Source organism: Sander vitreus, chromosome 5 (assembly GCF_031162955.1).
Source record: "Sander vitreus isolate 19-12246 chromosome 5, sanVit1, whole genome shotgun sequence".
NCBI lineage: Eukaryota > Metazoa > Chordata > Actinopteri > Perciformes > Percidae > Sander > Sander vitreus.
Window position 1 is genome coordinate 15,287,587 of NC_135859.1, and position 16,129 is coordinate 15,303,715.

The 16,129-nt window shown below is 39.1% G+C and overlaps 1 protein-coding gene across 1 annotated transcript; it reads right to left on the minus strand.

Annotated features, from left to right (window-relative positions):
• Positions 1 to 643: 643 nt before the first annotated feature.
• On the minus strand, positions 644 to 2,837 carry LOC144517554 (arrestin domain-containing protein 3). Its single transcript, XM_078249637.1, has 5 exons — positions 2,746 to 2,837; positions 2,323 to 2,473; positions 1,810 to 1,906; positions 1,472 to 1,728; positions 644 to 877 (listed from the first exon to the last, which is right to left on the minus strand). Exons 1-5 carry the CDS (start codon positions 2,835 to 2,837, stop codon positions 665 to 667), a joined length of 810 nt encoding a protein of 269 aa, XP_078105763.1. The 3' UTR covers positions 644 to 664.
• Between the last annotated feature and the right edge of the window lie 13,292 nt (positions 2,838 to 16,129).

The following is a 16,129-nucleotide window of genomic DNA, read 5'->3' on the forward strand; positions in this document are numbered from 1 at the left end:
CAAGATCATCATCAAAAAAAAGTATGACTGGGAAAGGAGGAAGAGCCTTGTTAACATCGGTGAGGCTTTTCAACGCTGCAGAAACCTCTCGAGAGGGCTCCCGTTATGGACAAGTGAGTAAAAGGGACTGCAGATGAAAAATAGCCTTCTGGCTAACTCTGGCATATTGACAGAAATGTTTATTAATATGCACTGTCCCTGTAATAAATAAATAAATGAACAAAAAATAGTGTTAGCTTCACTGTTTTACTGTTTTCAACAGGTCAGTTTAACCTCCTCCGTTTGCTATTGTTTGTGATGGCTTGGCTTTACAGTAGTAGCGACAGTTTGCTAATCCACAAGCTAACGTGAGCTAATATAGACTCTGCCATATTTCATTTGGTCAGCAGAGACACAAACAGAAGTGGTCGGTATGGCAGTGCGTGTCCTTGAATCTGGGAGGTGGATATTCTGAATGCAAACAATCTTCGCATGCATAGCTAACTGCACCTTTAAATTTGAATTTTAAAAAGAATGGTCAAAGACGAAGCAGCCAAGGCTATACTGTAGCACTTAATAGTTACTGGACGTCATAACAAAATTAACAAAATCTCTTTATTTAATGTCCTTAAAATGTGTAAGTATTTTCACACTAGTACTTATTGCCAAAATCCGTCAAAGCACATCACATATGCTCCATATGGAGGAGGGGGATCTGAAGGGTGGGGTGCTCCTGCTGGTGGTTGTGGTGGTACAATACCCCAGGCTGGTGGGTTTGTGCTCCAAAGCCAGAAGTAGCCGGTGGTGGTGCCACCCCAGCAGGAACCTGAGACGCTGGCAGGATGACTATTGGAAATTTGATCTCTGGGTCTGAAGCATATTTGACATCGAGGTAGACCTGTGAAAACACTGTTGATGTTATATTGTTATTTTATTTTGTCACCAGAATTCTAGTACAGCATTATATACATTCACAATTATTTACACCCTGGGTGCAGAACCGACTCCTTTAAAAAAAACACCATGAACAAGGAGAGAGGGATGGGTGCAGTTGCTCATCTAGATGAGTAGGCATAACAAAAAACAATAACCCTTCACTTTACATTTTCAATTTTCAAATCAAAGATTAATGGTTTTAAACAAAGTTAGCACTGGCTATTAAGAGGTGTGCTTATTTTTTCTGATGCCATTTGGTCAATAATGTATTACCAAATTTAAGTTGTATTGATTTGATAAGTGAGATTACCTATCCTCTCAATAGAGTTGAGGTTTTGGTAGTTTTCGTGTGAGTTGTATGCTGTCAAGACTGTAAATCACTTAGAGGCACATTTGTGATTTTGGACTATAGAGGAAATATTTAATTGAAATGTTTATTGAATTAATAAATATCCCTACAATTGTCAATAAACACAATATTAGGAGACATTATCTTTTAGTGTAAAGTCGCATAAGAACAGGGCACAAACATCTCTGTTGCCATATAGATGCTTACCCTGAGTCTGTACTCCATTTTGATGATACTGCAGTTGAGGATAGAGGGCTCTAGATCAAGAGGGACTGAGAGGACTCTTGTGACATTTTCTTTAGTAAAAGGTGCGATGGGCTCTCCCACCTCTTTAAAGAGGTCCCAAGTATGGACTCTTCTCTTTCCTCGTGCAAAGAAGCTGTGCTTTTTGTACACACAGTACTTAGGCTTGATCTGGCGAGACGAGTTGTTTTGAATGGAGGCCAGAACCTTCAATCCTTCTCCTGCAAAAAACAGACCAGAAATATCAAAACAACCCTTGGTATGAGACTAACAAATGTTAATATCACTTTAAGGGTTCTTACCTTGAAAGAAACCAGTTTTTTCAAGATTCACATCCATGGCTACTGTTCCGGAGTTGAACAATTTCATTTTCTTGTCCTTAGAATCGTGCTGTGGCATCTGAAAGAAGACCAGATTTATTAAAGCAAAATTTAACAAACACAATAAACACTCAAATGTCCACGTTCCAGTGCCTCCCAGCACAACAAAAGCTGTGGAATTTAACAGGTGTACTGTTAAAATAAACATTAGATAATATCTCTACAGGGAAGCTAAAAACACATTTCAAATTCAGTAAATGGCCTAAAAGTAATAGTGTCATTGACTATGTTGTGTGAATTTTAAAGCTTGTTTATACAGTGTGGGAGTGCTGAATACAAATAGTCAAATATATCTCCTTGAGGCAGTTGGGGTTTAAGCACATTGCTCAATACACCGTCAGGTACTAAGGAATGGCTGGATTGCAGTCATTCAACAGCCATCATCGACACGTCTTTGTTGGAATGACAGGAATGATGATGTAACTCAGTAAATACCATTAGCTCAGGGTGACTTCTCGGATCGGCCTTTGTCACAAAGTTGATCTTTGTTGAATCTTTCTGAGGTACTCTCATTGATCTGCTCAGCTTGGCTTCCAGCAAGTACACGATTTTACCAACACTGCCATCGAAGGAGGAGGGCATAACCCTGAAGCACAAGAGCCGAAGAACAGGATAAATGGATTGGGCATTTTTTATGCACTGCACATACAGGAAGCAAGCAATCAAAGTAATATAGACGCTAGAGTAGGTCTATAAACTACAACCTTTGACTAAATATTTCATATATCAAAATAAACTATGATTGCAAAGGTAATGTATTTAGTTGTTTTCAGAAGATAATATGCAATGCATAATTTTCTGGAGAGGATAAGGGTCTGTCCAGCTCACAATGGAACCATTAAAATAATAAGTACTTACTGGAAAGGGACCTGAAAGGTGAATGGGTAAACATGGCATCCTGAGGAAACAACATTGCTCCCTGAAAACCAATGAATTGTAAAGAAGAACATGTTTAAATATCAGTTTTTTCCACAATACTCACTTGTTTTTAAGTTTGAACTAGCCCTTTGAATGCAGGGGCTTTACTAGCAGCAGTTGTAAAATACTTACATGTTTGTCCATTCTGGTTCGTCAGTAGTGTTTGGGTGTCACCTCCTAAAGAAAATCAGCACACTGAATTAACAGCAATAATGTTACTTAAGTTATTAAACATTTGGTGTAGACCCCAACGAAGTTCAGTTTACAATCACTTTTGACAAATTAATCCTCACAACTAAAAAAGCTGGAGGCAGATAAGTTTTGGCACCTTAAACACAACTAATACACACTTAAAGGTCCAATATGTATTTACTGTAATGAATCCAAAAATGACCCCAATGCATCATCAGATATTAAGGAAACCTTTTCTGACAACAATGCTAATGCCAGTATTTTCTCCTTTTGCAACATGACATCATGACTTCGCGTAAACATACACGCCACTTTCCTAAAGCCAAGTGTTATCTGTACGCATTTTGAGCCATCCCCGTGTATGCCTACGCTGTATACAGCGGACGGCAGTCTGCAACGTCACAGTGTAAACATACACTTTCTAAAGCCACGGGGCGTGTTATCGCGAGGCTACGGTTGGGTTTAGGAAACGTCACACATGGGTTGGGTTTAGGAAAAGAAGAACCGGTTGGGATTAGGAAAAGAAGAACGGGGTTGGGATTAGGAAATGTGACACGGGGTTGGGTTAAGGAAAAGAACAAACGTGGAAAGGAAACATTACACGCGGGACACGATCCCCACACTCCTAGGTGAAAGTCCTGTGTTTTACCCATCCACTACTCCGACCAACCTCCCTACACGGATTTTCGCCCTTTCATACTACTCGCTACGACGTCAATTCACACGCAATCGCAAGGTAATTTAAGTCAATAGAGGCCAAACGGCGTTGATAAACACGTTAAAAAGCGAGTATGCGTCTTGACAACATGCCAATAATAGCATACAAATTGGCGTGTCATACATACGCCACTTCATGAGATCAGTCTGCCTTTTGAAATTTCTGTTCCGTGACGGAATTTCTGTTTATGTTTTGGCCTGTGTGTTGTTACCAACTGCCCAGTTTGACAGCCAGGCCGGGGTGCCAGATATACTTGTAAAAATGTAAACCCAGCGCGCCACAGCTGTAACGTAGCCATGAAAGCAAGAAACAAACGAACAAAAAAACGGCTTTCTAACAGTTGCGTGACCAGAGACATAACAAACCCTGGGTAAATATTGGAGATGTATTTGAAAGATGGAGACAGCTAAGAGCCCAAAAGGACGCTGAGTTGGCTAATTTCCTCCTGAACAGGTAGCTAAGCATTAGCTTCAGGCTAATTTATCACAGCTACAAGGGACAAGCATTTTATGTAATTTCAACATTTGTGTACTCACATTGAATTATATAGTTAGAGTACCCAAGTTGGTCACTTGCAAAAATAATTGAGACACAGCCAGTAAAGTGATCGTGACTGGTCCTGGCTAACGGCGCCATGCTAACCCTGCTAACGTTGCCGGAGGACCAGGCAAGCAGGCCAAGGCTGTTTACAACGTGTAGCCTGTTCAGCGGCCGTAGCCGACAACGTTGAGTTATTTTAAGTTAAGAGAGGGGGGCTGTAAATCAGGAAGAGAGGACCGTGAGTTTGCAGTGTGTTTAGCGATTGTTGCCATAATTCTAAGCCAATAAATTGTGTTGAGTTGGGTGGAGAGGACGGCAAGGTAGTGTTATTTTTAACGGTTCCTACCATAATTCCAAGCCGAGGAAGTGTGTCTGTGCGTCGGGTGGAGAGGACAGCGAGGGTGTTGTGTTTTAGCGGTTGCTACCATAATTCTAAGCCGAAAAGTGTGTCTGTCAGTTGGGTACAGAGCTCCGCGTGAGCACAGGCTTTTATGACTGTCAATATATCCATAATCTAATGTTAGCTACTCCGCTGTGCTGTGAAGTAATGTCTGGCTATGTGAGACAAGCGTTGTTGTGGATGCTGCGGTCTCAGCCTGGCAGCGATATTTTTTTTCCCAGTATGGCCACGCCAAGACCCGCCCTTCAATAGCTACTATTGGCCAGGCGTCCATGCTTACACACCAATCGGCTATCCTAACCTTAACCACTCAAGGTGAAATGCCTAACCCCAACCAATCAGGCTGCTTTGTAGGGTCTTGGTGTGGCCATAGTGGGATTCGTAATTTTGCAGCCTGGCAACCTCCGAACTTCAAGTCTGGGGAGGAGGTGGCGGGGGAGACGACTCTCTCCAGTATTTTGAATTTGTACTGCAGTAACTATTTTAAACACTAGCTGTCAGTATTACATATTGCACCTTTGAACAACTAAGGAATTATCAAAATAGTTTTTAAATATTTTTCTGTTGATTAATCTACTAATTATTTCAGCTCTAGTCGTTTAGTGACATTAGTTGGTGTCTTATGTGTGTGTGGAGGTTTGTCTTATGCAATCTACAACAATAGAACACAGTTAAATGCACTGAAAATGTATTTGTTTTTGTATGTCATTTTGCACACATAGACATCACCATCCATTATTTTTGTGCATGCATCTCATCTTCCTTATTACATATCAGGCTGACTCTTTTATCCAAAGCGAGTCCAAAAGAATGCATTGAACTATGAAGGTGCAAACAGCAAGAAGAAGTAGCCTACATTGGCTTCAAATTAGCAAACTAAAAAGAGTGCCTAACCTGTAAGTGCAAAAAGTATTACAATTGGTTGGTTTGCTGTTTTATCATTTAGCCTACTGTTTAGGCATGTAACAATAACCACATAATTGTCTAATTGTCCATTTTTTAAATAATTGCAGCGTCTTTGTTTAACCGCAATATAAAGCCACCAAAAGTATTAGGCTACAAACACGTTTTCTGCTTTGCACTTCTTTTGCAATTCTGCAACATATTTCTTGCAACACACTACACATTGTTTCTTACATTATAGACACTTTGTTCAAGAATGAAAACTCTTGCAATCATTGGAAAACACTTCTTTTCAAAATGCAAAACACCCACTGTGGGTGTGTTGCCAATTTCAAATAGTGTTTATATAATATATATAGTATGTTGTGTGTTTAATATATATATATATTTATATAATATATATATATATATATATATATATATATATATATATATATATATATATAATATATATATATATAATATAGTGTAATATGTATATGATCACCTTGTGTGCCACAATTAGTCTACAACGAGTTCTCCATCACCATCTTTGTCCCAACTTGACCCCAATTACTCCCCATTTCTCTAGCTCTGATTGAGGAATTATTTTCGGCTTGGCGTTGGAAAGTGTGCGACGGCTAACCACATGCCGGGTAAACTGGGTGCCACCTGAATGAAGTTCAAGCCACAGAGCAGCACAAGAGGGCTGAGCTCTGTTAGGCAGGACAGGAGTATTTGTTCCCGGCTGTCATAAACAAACATCCCGTTGATTCCATGTGCTTTTATTTGGAAACCCAAATGGCGTTAAAAACCCGCTGTCTGTTTCTGTGAATGAATGCCTGCATTGCATTGTGGGAGATCGGCTTTAAATGCGTGTCAGTAGCTCGTATCATATTGTAATGTTCTGTATTAGCCTACAGCATACTGTAATATTTCACCGGTAATAAGACCGAAATAATATTATTAAAATAAAGAAATGTATACTATGATAACATCTAAATATATGTTGCTAGATGTAGCGTTATAGTTTTAAAAATATAAATAAACAACAAAGCAATCCAGCTTCCCTGGCCGAAATAGACCAAAGTAATAACATTAAAAGAAATACAAATAAACCATGATAAGATCTGGTGAATAAATGTTGATTAAAACAGCGGTTATTGGGCTAAAAATACCAATAATAGCAAAGCTATACAGCTTCTCTGCCGCAGCCCAGCTGGCAGAAAGAATCGTGCTGTGATCAGGGAATCCGTGTGTAGACCACAGATGATGCCTGTCATTGACATACATAGGCATTGCATCCGTGGGCCCGTCACGGAATTTTCGGCGATTCCGTGAAACTGTCACAGATTTTGAGTTAAGGGGCCGTGTTCATTTCACGGAATTCTGTGAGATCAGGTTGGCTGACAGCATATGCTGCTACAGGCTGCTGCTGGCTCTCCTTCTGTGGGTGTATCTAACACCTGTCAAACACATCATAAGCAGTCATGTGAGCTAAACACATTGCTGGAATTAATGACTATGTGGTATTCAGGCAAATTCCATCAGTGCACCTTTGGTGTGTCTATAGGTGTGAGGATAAACACTGGCAAAAATCTAATTGTTTATAGAAATGTGTTGCGGAATCATCTTTAAATGTTATTCTGGTGAACAGTCCTTAGTGAGTAAAGTTTTTTTTTTATATAGCACTTTTTAAAACCCAGAGTTACATAGTGTTCCATAGTAAAAACTTGATGAAAAATGAATAAATAATTACTACACATTTTATTGCCATATTGTACCAGTGACCTGTGCACTCACACATGATTCATTTTAATACAGTTGAGTATATTACCTATTATAGTACAACAAATAATTTAGTGTGAAACTCTACATAACTGGTGATATCAGAGTGTCTTGAAAACAACTGTGTAAAGTTGTAAAGTACCACTCCCAGAGTCACCGTGTTCAACTGATAATGATGTCATATAACTCCTTGATTACCTTTGACAGTGATATCCTTGGTGTGTGCTGTTTGCTGGGGTTGAAATCATCATGTGTCATCAAGGAACAGCTATGTCAAATATCTGTTGCAGTGGTAAGCAGTTCTTAGCATTCATTTGAATGGTTTGTGTGATTTTCTCAAAAAAAGGTGAAGCGAGTATGATGAGCAAAGCAGCCGAAACCACGCTGTAACCTTGCGCATTGCTGTCCCCTATAGGAAACCAGATGCATTACTGCACCATGTTTGCAACCAAGACACAGTTGCAAAAGAGCAAAATCTATGTTTTACTGTAAAAAGCTGATAACAATTGGACATGAAAACGATTAATAAAAAAAACATCTTGACATAAAACATACAAACATAAAAATGTACTGCACTTCTTTTAAACATTACAGATGTTTATCCTACCGCAATGGTATGATAACATTGAAGAATACTTTATACTAAAACTATAAAGACAATATAGTATTATTATTATTATTATTATTATTATTATTATTATGACACACCCAAGACCTGAGGGATCAGGTGGTGACATCAGAGAGGGAGCACCAGAAGAGAAGGCGGAGTCCTTGGTGAAGAATTGGGACACGTTGGGACATGGAGGTGGTAGAGCAGGTGTCTAGTAATCACAAGGTTTCTGGTTTGATCCCTGTGTCCTGGAGCAAGACAAACCGCTCCTGATGAGCAGGATGGCACCTTGGCAGCCTCTGCCATTAGTGTGTGAACGTTTGTGAATGTTGGCATGTGTTGTAAAGCTAGAAAAGCATTAAATACAGGCCATTTACCATTTATGCTGTTTGCACTGTAGGTCTTTGTTGTTATCAGAATCACAATCAGCTTTAATGGCTTTAATAAGTGTAAACACATACAAGAAATTTTACTCTGGCTTTTTGTTGCTTTCAAAGCATATACACAGAAATAGACATACGGCTAAAAGCAAGGAAAATAAAGCTGAACAAGGTAAACAACTATGTAAAGATATAAGAGAGTTATAAGAGGTACTTTCTGTCACTCAAATATGCGGATTGATTGAGGTCAAGAGGTCACGAGCTGTCAAAAATGTGATTTACGTCCGCCAGATGTTTCTGACGCGATTCTTCTGGAACTTTCCAGAAAAAGGGCATGCCTAAGACCGGATATTACCAGGGAGGAGACCGCAAGATGCATATTAATGTCCCGAGACCGGAAATTGCGTTTTTAAATGAACCAATGGGCGAGATACAGGAAGATGCATTTCAAATGAACCAGTGAGCAAGAAATAGGTATCTTTCCACTATTTGAAGCAGATAAACACCTTGTATAACTGTGAGACCAGAGAGTGTGTGTAAGACAGGGCGGTAAAAAAGGAATGTGGTAAAAGTGTAAGGGCTCCTCTTACAACAGACCCAAGGAAGTAGCTTTACAGTTTTTGCCCGTTGCTTGAACACTATAGACGCATGCTTAAACCAAAGTAACATAACTTGAAGTTGTTGTTACTATACCTTAAACAAAATGTAACCATACCTTAAACAAAAGTGCTGCTTTGCACTTTAGTTGCAATTCTGTAACACACTTGCTCCTTTCTGCAACACACTTGCTCCTAGACACTACACACTATTTCATACATAAGACACTTAGTTCAAAAATGAAATCTCAGGGTACCATTGGGAAAACACATCTATTCAAAATACAACACACATTGGTTAATTGAAAAGACGTAGACACACACCTGAAAATACTTAGTTACAAAACTGAACACCAATCAGCCAGCTACAAAAAGGCCTCAGTTAAGCCATTTTGATAACTTTGCAAGCATGGAGGCAGGGAGAGCTAGAGGCAGAGGAAGAGGAAGACACAGAGAGAGAGAGGAGGATGTGGTCGAAGAGGCCACGCAAGGACCATTATTTCGGATGACTTAAGAGCAACTTTGGTGGACCATGTCATAAACCATGGCCTGACTATGAGGGAAGCTGGGCAGAGAGTCCATCCTAATCTAAGCTGTTTCACAGTTTCATCCATAATAAGGACATTCCGCCTGGAAAACAGGTATGTCTTCAATTCTCTACTCTACTCAGACTGTATCTAGAGTATTTACAGTACTCTACCATATGACGTTACTGTATCACATGTATTGTATTCCAGGGTTGCTAATGCTCCTTTTCCAACAAAAGTAGTAGTTTTGTGAAACATACTGTGATAACGTGTTGAGATGTTTCAGTACTGTGTATGGTAAATACAGTAAAGTTCAGTATACACAGTACTGTAAAAAAGAAGCAAACGAGAACAATTTGTGGTTGCATTTTTCTACAGAATGGCTAGAAGACCTACTGAGGGTGGATGCCAACGCCTGTTCACCCAACAGCAGGAACTTGCCATAGTGAACCTAGTCAGAGCAAACAATGCAATCCGTCTCCACCAGCTACAGCAACAAATACTTGCAGATAGGCAAGTATTCAACAACAAAAATTGAGTAAGCATTACAACTACACGCATCTTGGTAAAGCACAACATGACCATGAAGCAATTGTACAGGGTCCCATTTGAGAGGAACAGTGTCAGGGTCAAAGAACTTCAACATGAATATGTACTGGTAAGTGTTTCAGTCCTTTACATTTACAATAAAGAATGGGTGCAGTCCAGTAACAGATGAATATGTACCACTGGATTAGTACCACATAGATACATTCAGAAAGCTACACAGGTACCTGTGTGGTGGGGTGGGTCGGTTCTGTATGTGTAGTAGTGTAGGTGCGTGCTTTGAGTAAAGTCATCCACAATATGTATTTTTTGTTACAGAGAATCTTGGACATGGATGGAGCTGCCCAGCCGCATGAATGTATTTACATTGACGAGGCTGGATTCAACCTTAGCAAAAACAGACGACAGGGACGTAATATAATTGGCCAAAAGGGCAATTGTGCAAGTCCAAGGGGCAGCGCGGGGGAAATATCACATTGTGTGCTGCCATAAGTCTTCGAGGGCTACTGCACCATCATGCCAAACTGGGTCCCTATAATGCGCAACACATAATCACATTTCTAGATGCACTAGATGCTGGACCAGAGCAGCCCAGGTTTGTTGTTGTCTGGGATAATGTTAGTTTCCATCACACACACACACACACACACACACACACACACACACCAACAAAAAGATAGCTTGGGGCAGGATAACTTAGCTCAAATCAGGAGTTACATTTTGTGAACCACTAATGTTTGCACACACGTGCATATGAAATTTGAATTGATGAATACAAAACTTATTTTGTATCATTTTAATGTAACTAGCTGAAATAGATTTGTATTGATTGACATTGACAATTCACAATGACAGACATTGACAATGACTTAAAAGATTGGTTGTGTTTAATGTGTGAAAGATTTAATGTCAATTTAATAAAAGATAACATACAGTGGGGCAAAAAAGTATTTAGTCAGCCACCAATTGTGCAAGTTCTCCCACTTAAAAATATGAGAGAGGCCTATAATTTTCATCATAGGTACACTTCAATGAGAAACAAAATGAGAAAAGAAAATCCAGAAAAATCACATTGTAGGATTTTTAATGAATTTATTTGCAAATTATGGTGGAAAATAAGTATTTGGTCAATAACAAAAATTCGTCTCAATACTTTGTTATATACCCTTTGTTGGCAATGACAGAGGTCAAACGTTTTCTGTAAGTCTTCACAAGGTTTTCACACACTGTTGCTGGTATTTTGGCCCATTCCTCCATGCAGATCTCCTCTAGAGCAGTGATGTTTTGGGGCTGTCGCTCAGGTAACACAGACTTTCAACTCCCTCCAAAGATTTTCGATGGGGTTGAGATCTGGAGACTGGCTAGGCCACTCCAGGACCTTGAAATTCTTCTTACGAAGCCACTCCTTCGTTGCCCGGGCGGTGTGTTTGGGATCATTATCATGCTGAAGGACCCAGCCACGTTTTATCTTCAATGCCCTTGCTGATGGAAGGAGGTTTTCACTCAAAATCTCACGATACATGGCCCCATTCATTCTTTCCTTTACACGGATCAGTCGTCCTGGTCCCTTTGCAGAAAAACAGCCCCAAAAGCATGATGTTTCCACCCCCATGCTTCACAGTAGGTATGGTGTTCTTTGGATGCAACTCAGCATTCTTTCCCCTCCAAACACGATGAGTTGAGTTTTTAACCAAAAAGTTCTATTTTGGTTTCATCTGACCATATGACATTCTCCCAATCCTCTTCTGTATCATCCAAATGCTTTCTAGCAAACTCCAGACGGGTCTGGACATGTACTGGCTTAAGCAGGGGGACACGTCTGGCACTGCAGGATTTGAGTCCCTGGCGGCGTAGTGTGTTACTGATGGTAGCCTTTGTTACTTTGGTCCCAGCTCTCTGCAGGTCATTCACTAGGTCCCCCCGTGTGGTTCTGGGATTTTTGCTCACCGTTCTTGTGATCATTTTGACCCCACGGGGTGAGATCTTGCGTGGAGCCCCAGATCGAGGGAGATTATTAGTGGTCTTGTATGTCTTTCATTTTCTTATAATTTCTCCCACAGTTGATTTCTTCACACCAAGCTGCTTACCTATTGCAGATTCAGTCTCCCCAGCCTGGTGCAGGTCTACAATTTTGTTTCTGGTGTCCTTTGACAGCTCTTTGGTCTTGGCCATAGGTGCCATTAATACAGGTAACGAGTGGAGGACAGAGGAGCCTCTTAAAAAAGAAGTTACAGGTCTGTGAGAGCCAGAAATCTTGCTTGTTTGTAGGTGACCAAATACTTATTTTCCCGAGGAATTTGCAAATAAATTCATTAAAAATCCTACAATGTGATTTTCTGGATTTGTTTTCTCATTTTGTCTCTCATAGTTGAAGTGTACCTATGATGAAAATTACAGGCCTCTCTCATCTTTTTAAGTGTGAGAACATGCACAATTGGTGGCTGACTAAAATGATCACAAGTTTGAATATCTACAAAAGGGAAGTGCGACATAAACATTAATGCAGGAGTAATATTAATCCAAAAACATAATATATAATACTAAAACAGGGACCATTTTACTGCAGAAATGAGAATGAGTACCTTTACTTTTGATATTTTAAGTAAATGTTGCTGATAATACTTACCTACTTTTACTAAATTAAAGTAGAATGTAAGACAGTGTAGTATTGATACTTTAATAAGAGATCTATATAGCCATTTCGTCCATCAGTTGTATGCTTACATATTCCTGAATTAATGCGTACAGAGGTCAAAGGTCAGATTACCTGTTTTGAACAATGGATGCCAACAATAGACAGAGAGCAAGGGGAGGAGGAGGGAGAGACAGGGTATGACAACGAGGAAGAGGATGAGGAGGAGGGGAAAGAGGAGGAGGAGGAAGAGAAAGGAGAGCCATCTCTGATGAGATCAGGGCCACACTTATTCATCATGTGATCAACCACAGGTTGACCAATGAGAGAAGCCCATCTTGAATAGCTTTACAGTGGTGTCCATACTTCAAACCTTCAGAAATGAGAACAGGCATGCAACTATCTAATGACTATTTTAGCATTATAAATCAGTCAGACTTTGTTTTGCACAAAGTTCATACAATACCCCCTGCCCCGACACACAAGCATGCACAAACACACACACAGACACACACACACACACACACACACACACATATTCTTTATTCTAAAAATGATACCTTTGGTTTACATATGTTTGTACTTTTGTTTTCTTGTTTCATGCTACTGTATACAACACTGTGCTACTCTTACAAACGTAATGTTTTGCCCAATAAATATTTTCTGTTTTACTGTAACATTGCATTGTTGTTTACAATGCACTTTTCAACCACTCATCAGATTACTTTCACTCTAGAACATTGTTAATGTCGATATAAGCCTATGAAAGACAAAAGAGTGATGCAGTGTTGCATGTGTTTATGGCATTTTGAATGCAGTGTTTCATTTTGAAGGACATATGAGGCATTTTGCATTTTGTGTGTGCAGTTTTGGGAATTGTGTGTAGAGTTCTAACATAGTTCTAAAAACGCGTGTAAGCAAACAAAAAAACTGTAATGCGGTTTACAAAGTTCATTCCTGTCACAAAGTCCTTGGCCACATGCCAGGGTCTGTTGATGCCCACTGTCAAAGTGTACACTATGTCCATGAACTACATGGAAGGTGGAGGGAAAGTCTCTGCATTGATACAAAATAATAATAAATAATAATAATAAGATACTGATGCAATCACACACACCCCTGTGGGAACTGACATGTAAATGGATACACGTGTGCCAGGCTGAAATGTTGCTGTCGAACTGAGTGACTTTACTGAACAATGACTGATTGTTTGCAATGTTGTTGTCCATCCAATGCGCCTTAGCGAGCGCATACCATGGTTTTCTTGCACGATGGAGCTTTTGAAGTTAAAGAAGTCTAGTTTTGCTGAGTGCAAAAACAATCTATTGAGATCTTCTTAACACTGTATGAGACTATACCACCTGGAGTCTGTCATGTTTCTGCACATTTCGCTATCATTTCTGTTACATCCCAAATTAGAATCTATTAAAAAAATCATATTAAATTGTCTATCATACACTTTATGCAAGCAATTCACTGTTCAGTTTAATATCAGATTTACATTTAATATTTACGCATTTAGGCCTACTAGAATATATACATTTTTGATGGTAATTTGATGACAAACTGGTAAATTTGGTATTTTCTATATATAGGTAACAACTTGACAGAAACTGAAGACTGTAAACGTTTCAACTGCACTGTATAATATGTGGGATATGCTCTACAGGGTATTCATCTGATGACATCAATGAACATGATTTGTTTTTATCCTTCTATTCTTCGTCTGTGCAAAAAAAAAATTAAAATAAAGAATAATCCTGATGTGCTGGTCCGAGGGTAGTGCCTAGTGTGTTTCTAAATTTCTGAATCATTTTAGCACTAACATATTTTTCTTTAAAAACTTTGTGGTAGATTTGGTATAGGCTATCACAAAACATATGGTGTTCTGATTGGGATTTTTTTTTTTACCCGGTAGACATTTCTAAATCATGATCTGTTGATGATCATTATGAGAAGATTGTAGAACATTTTGTTTTATCATCAAATTTGTTCAAGACTTTGGCAGCACATTTTCATATTTCAAAAGTAATGCAGTTTTACACACATGGCTTTATGTTCCTAAATGATCATAATCAAAATTTAGGTCTTGGAAATGAAAGTTAAGATCCTGGTGTAAACAGTGAACTCCCAAAGCAACTCATGCTGCCAGGAGGCTTACTGAAACAAACATTTTGCTCAAAAGATATTTCTGTCAGGTCCATTACAGTTTTTTACAGTTGCTAGGACACATTTCTCAATACTTGGGTCACTTTTTCAAAACTCTTCACACAGTGAGCACAACAGAAGTATATGTGGGCTAAACTGTGGATCATGTATCATTGCTTTGGCACAAAATGCATTCAATGACTACATCTTTCAAATGACATTCATTCTTTTCTCACTTCAACACAACTGCCAAAACTCTATGTACCTACAGGCCAATGTAGCACATGCTAACATACTGTTTTCAAAACTGTTAAACTTAAGTTCAAAACAATAACATAATAAAAAACTGAATAAGACAGCAATTTGCTACATTTCTACAGTAATATTGTAATGAAATATATTTTGAATCGAAAAATTAAATGCTATGAAAACAATTGAACAAATGGACCTCTCCATTCCTCAACGCCGTAGAGGAATTTTTTTCCTCATGGAGGTGGAAGGTTTATGACCACCATCCACATAATCAAATGTCCCTCCTTGAAGCAATGAATGCTGGATGCCTGGACATATCAGCAGAAGATTGCCAGGGATTGATCAGGCATGCCAGAAGATTCTTTCCTAGGTGTATTGCCCTAGATGTTATAAGATGTGATGTGGATGAGAACCTGTGGCCAAATGCAGAAGACAGAGTAGACTAGCATTCCTATTGTATCTGTATCAGTGGATGGTGTGTATACAAATTCTTGTATTTTGGAATTACTCAGTGCAAATAAAAGACATACAATATATTGAAGCGTACTGCATAATGTCTGATTCATTCCAGTAACATATATTGCAGTGAATTCTAAACAATAGAGAGTTGTCCTTGTTTAACATTAGAAAATATTGTATAATGATACCTGTTGTTAGTGTATTAAAGGTCATTGTTTTGTGGGTGACAAAGTGTGTTTGTTGGCTGTCAACCTTTGCTAGTGTTATGGGAGAAGGAGTTGATTTGAGACATGTATGAAGTGATTTGGTAGTTTTACTGCATTTTGAATGTGAAATGAACTGCTGTGCCGAGCTGAAAGTTGGTTAAGAGAACTGTGTTAAGAGTTTTGAAAAAGTGACCTAAGTATTGAGAAATGTATCCTAGCGACTGCAAAAAACTGTAAAGTCAAGAACAACACCGACAATAAAAATGCTTTAGGAAATTTTATTGACTAAATTATGAATTCAATTTGGCTCTGTTCAGAGGAGTCCCCTGACCTTTCATGAGCACAGCAGCAGCATTAGGGGACGCTCACACAGTTTAAGACTGGGAGAGCTAAACTATTCCCCCTTATGAACAGAGCAGCAACAATGACACAGAAGCAAATGTCACGT

Bases quoted from the DNA above. Each gene is read 5' to 3' on its own strand.
- LOC144517554 (XM_078249637.1), bottom strand. From the start codon at position 2,837: ATGTTCTTCTTTACAATTCATTGGTTTTCAGGGAGCAATGTTGTTTCC. The intron at 1,729-1,809 runs GTAAGAACCCTT...TGTTTTTTGCAG, and splicing joins AAAAACTGGTTTCTTTCAAG to GAGAAGGATTGAAGGTTCTG. The intron at 878-1,471 runs GTAAGCATCTAT...GTGTTTTCACAG, and splicing joins AAATGGAGTACAGACTCAGG to GTCTACCTCGATGTCAAATA.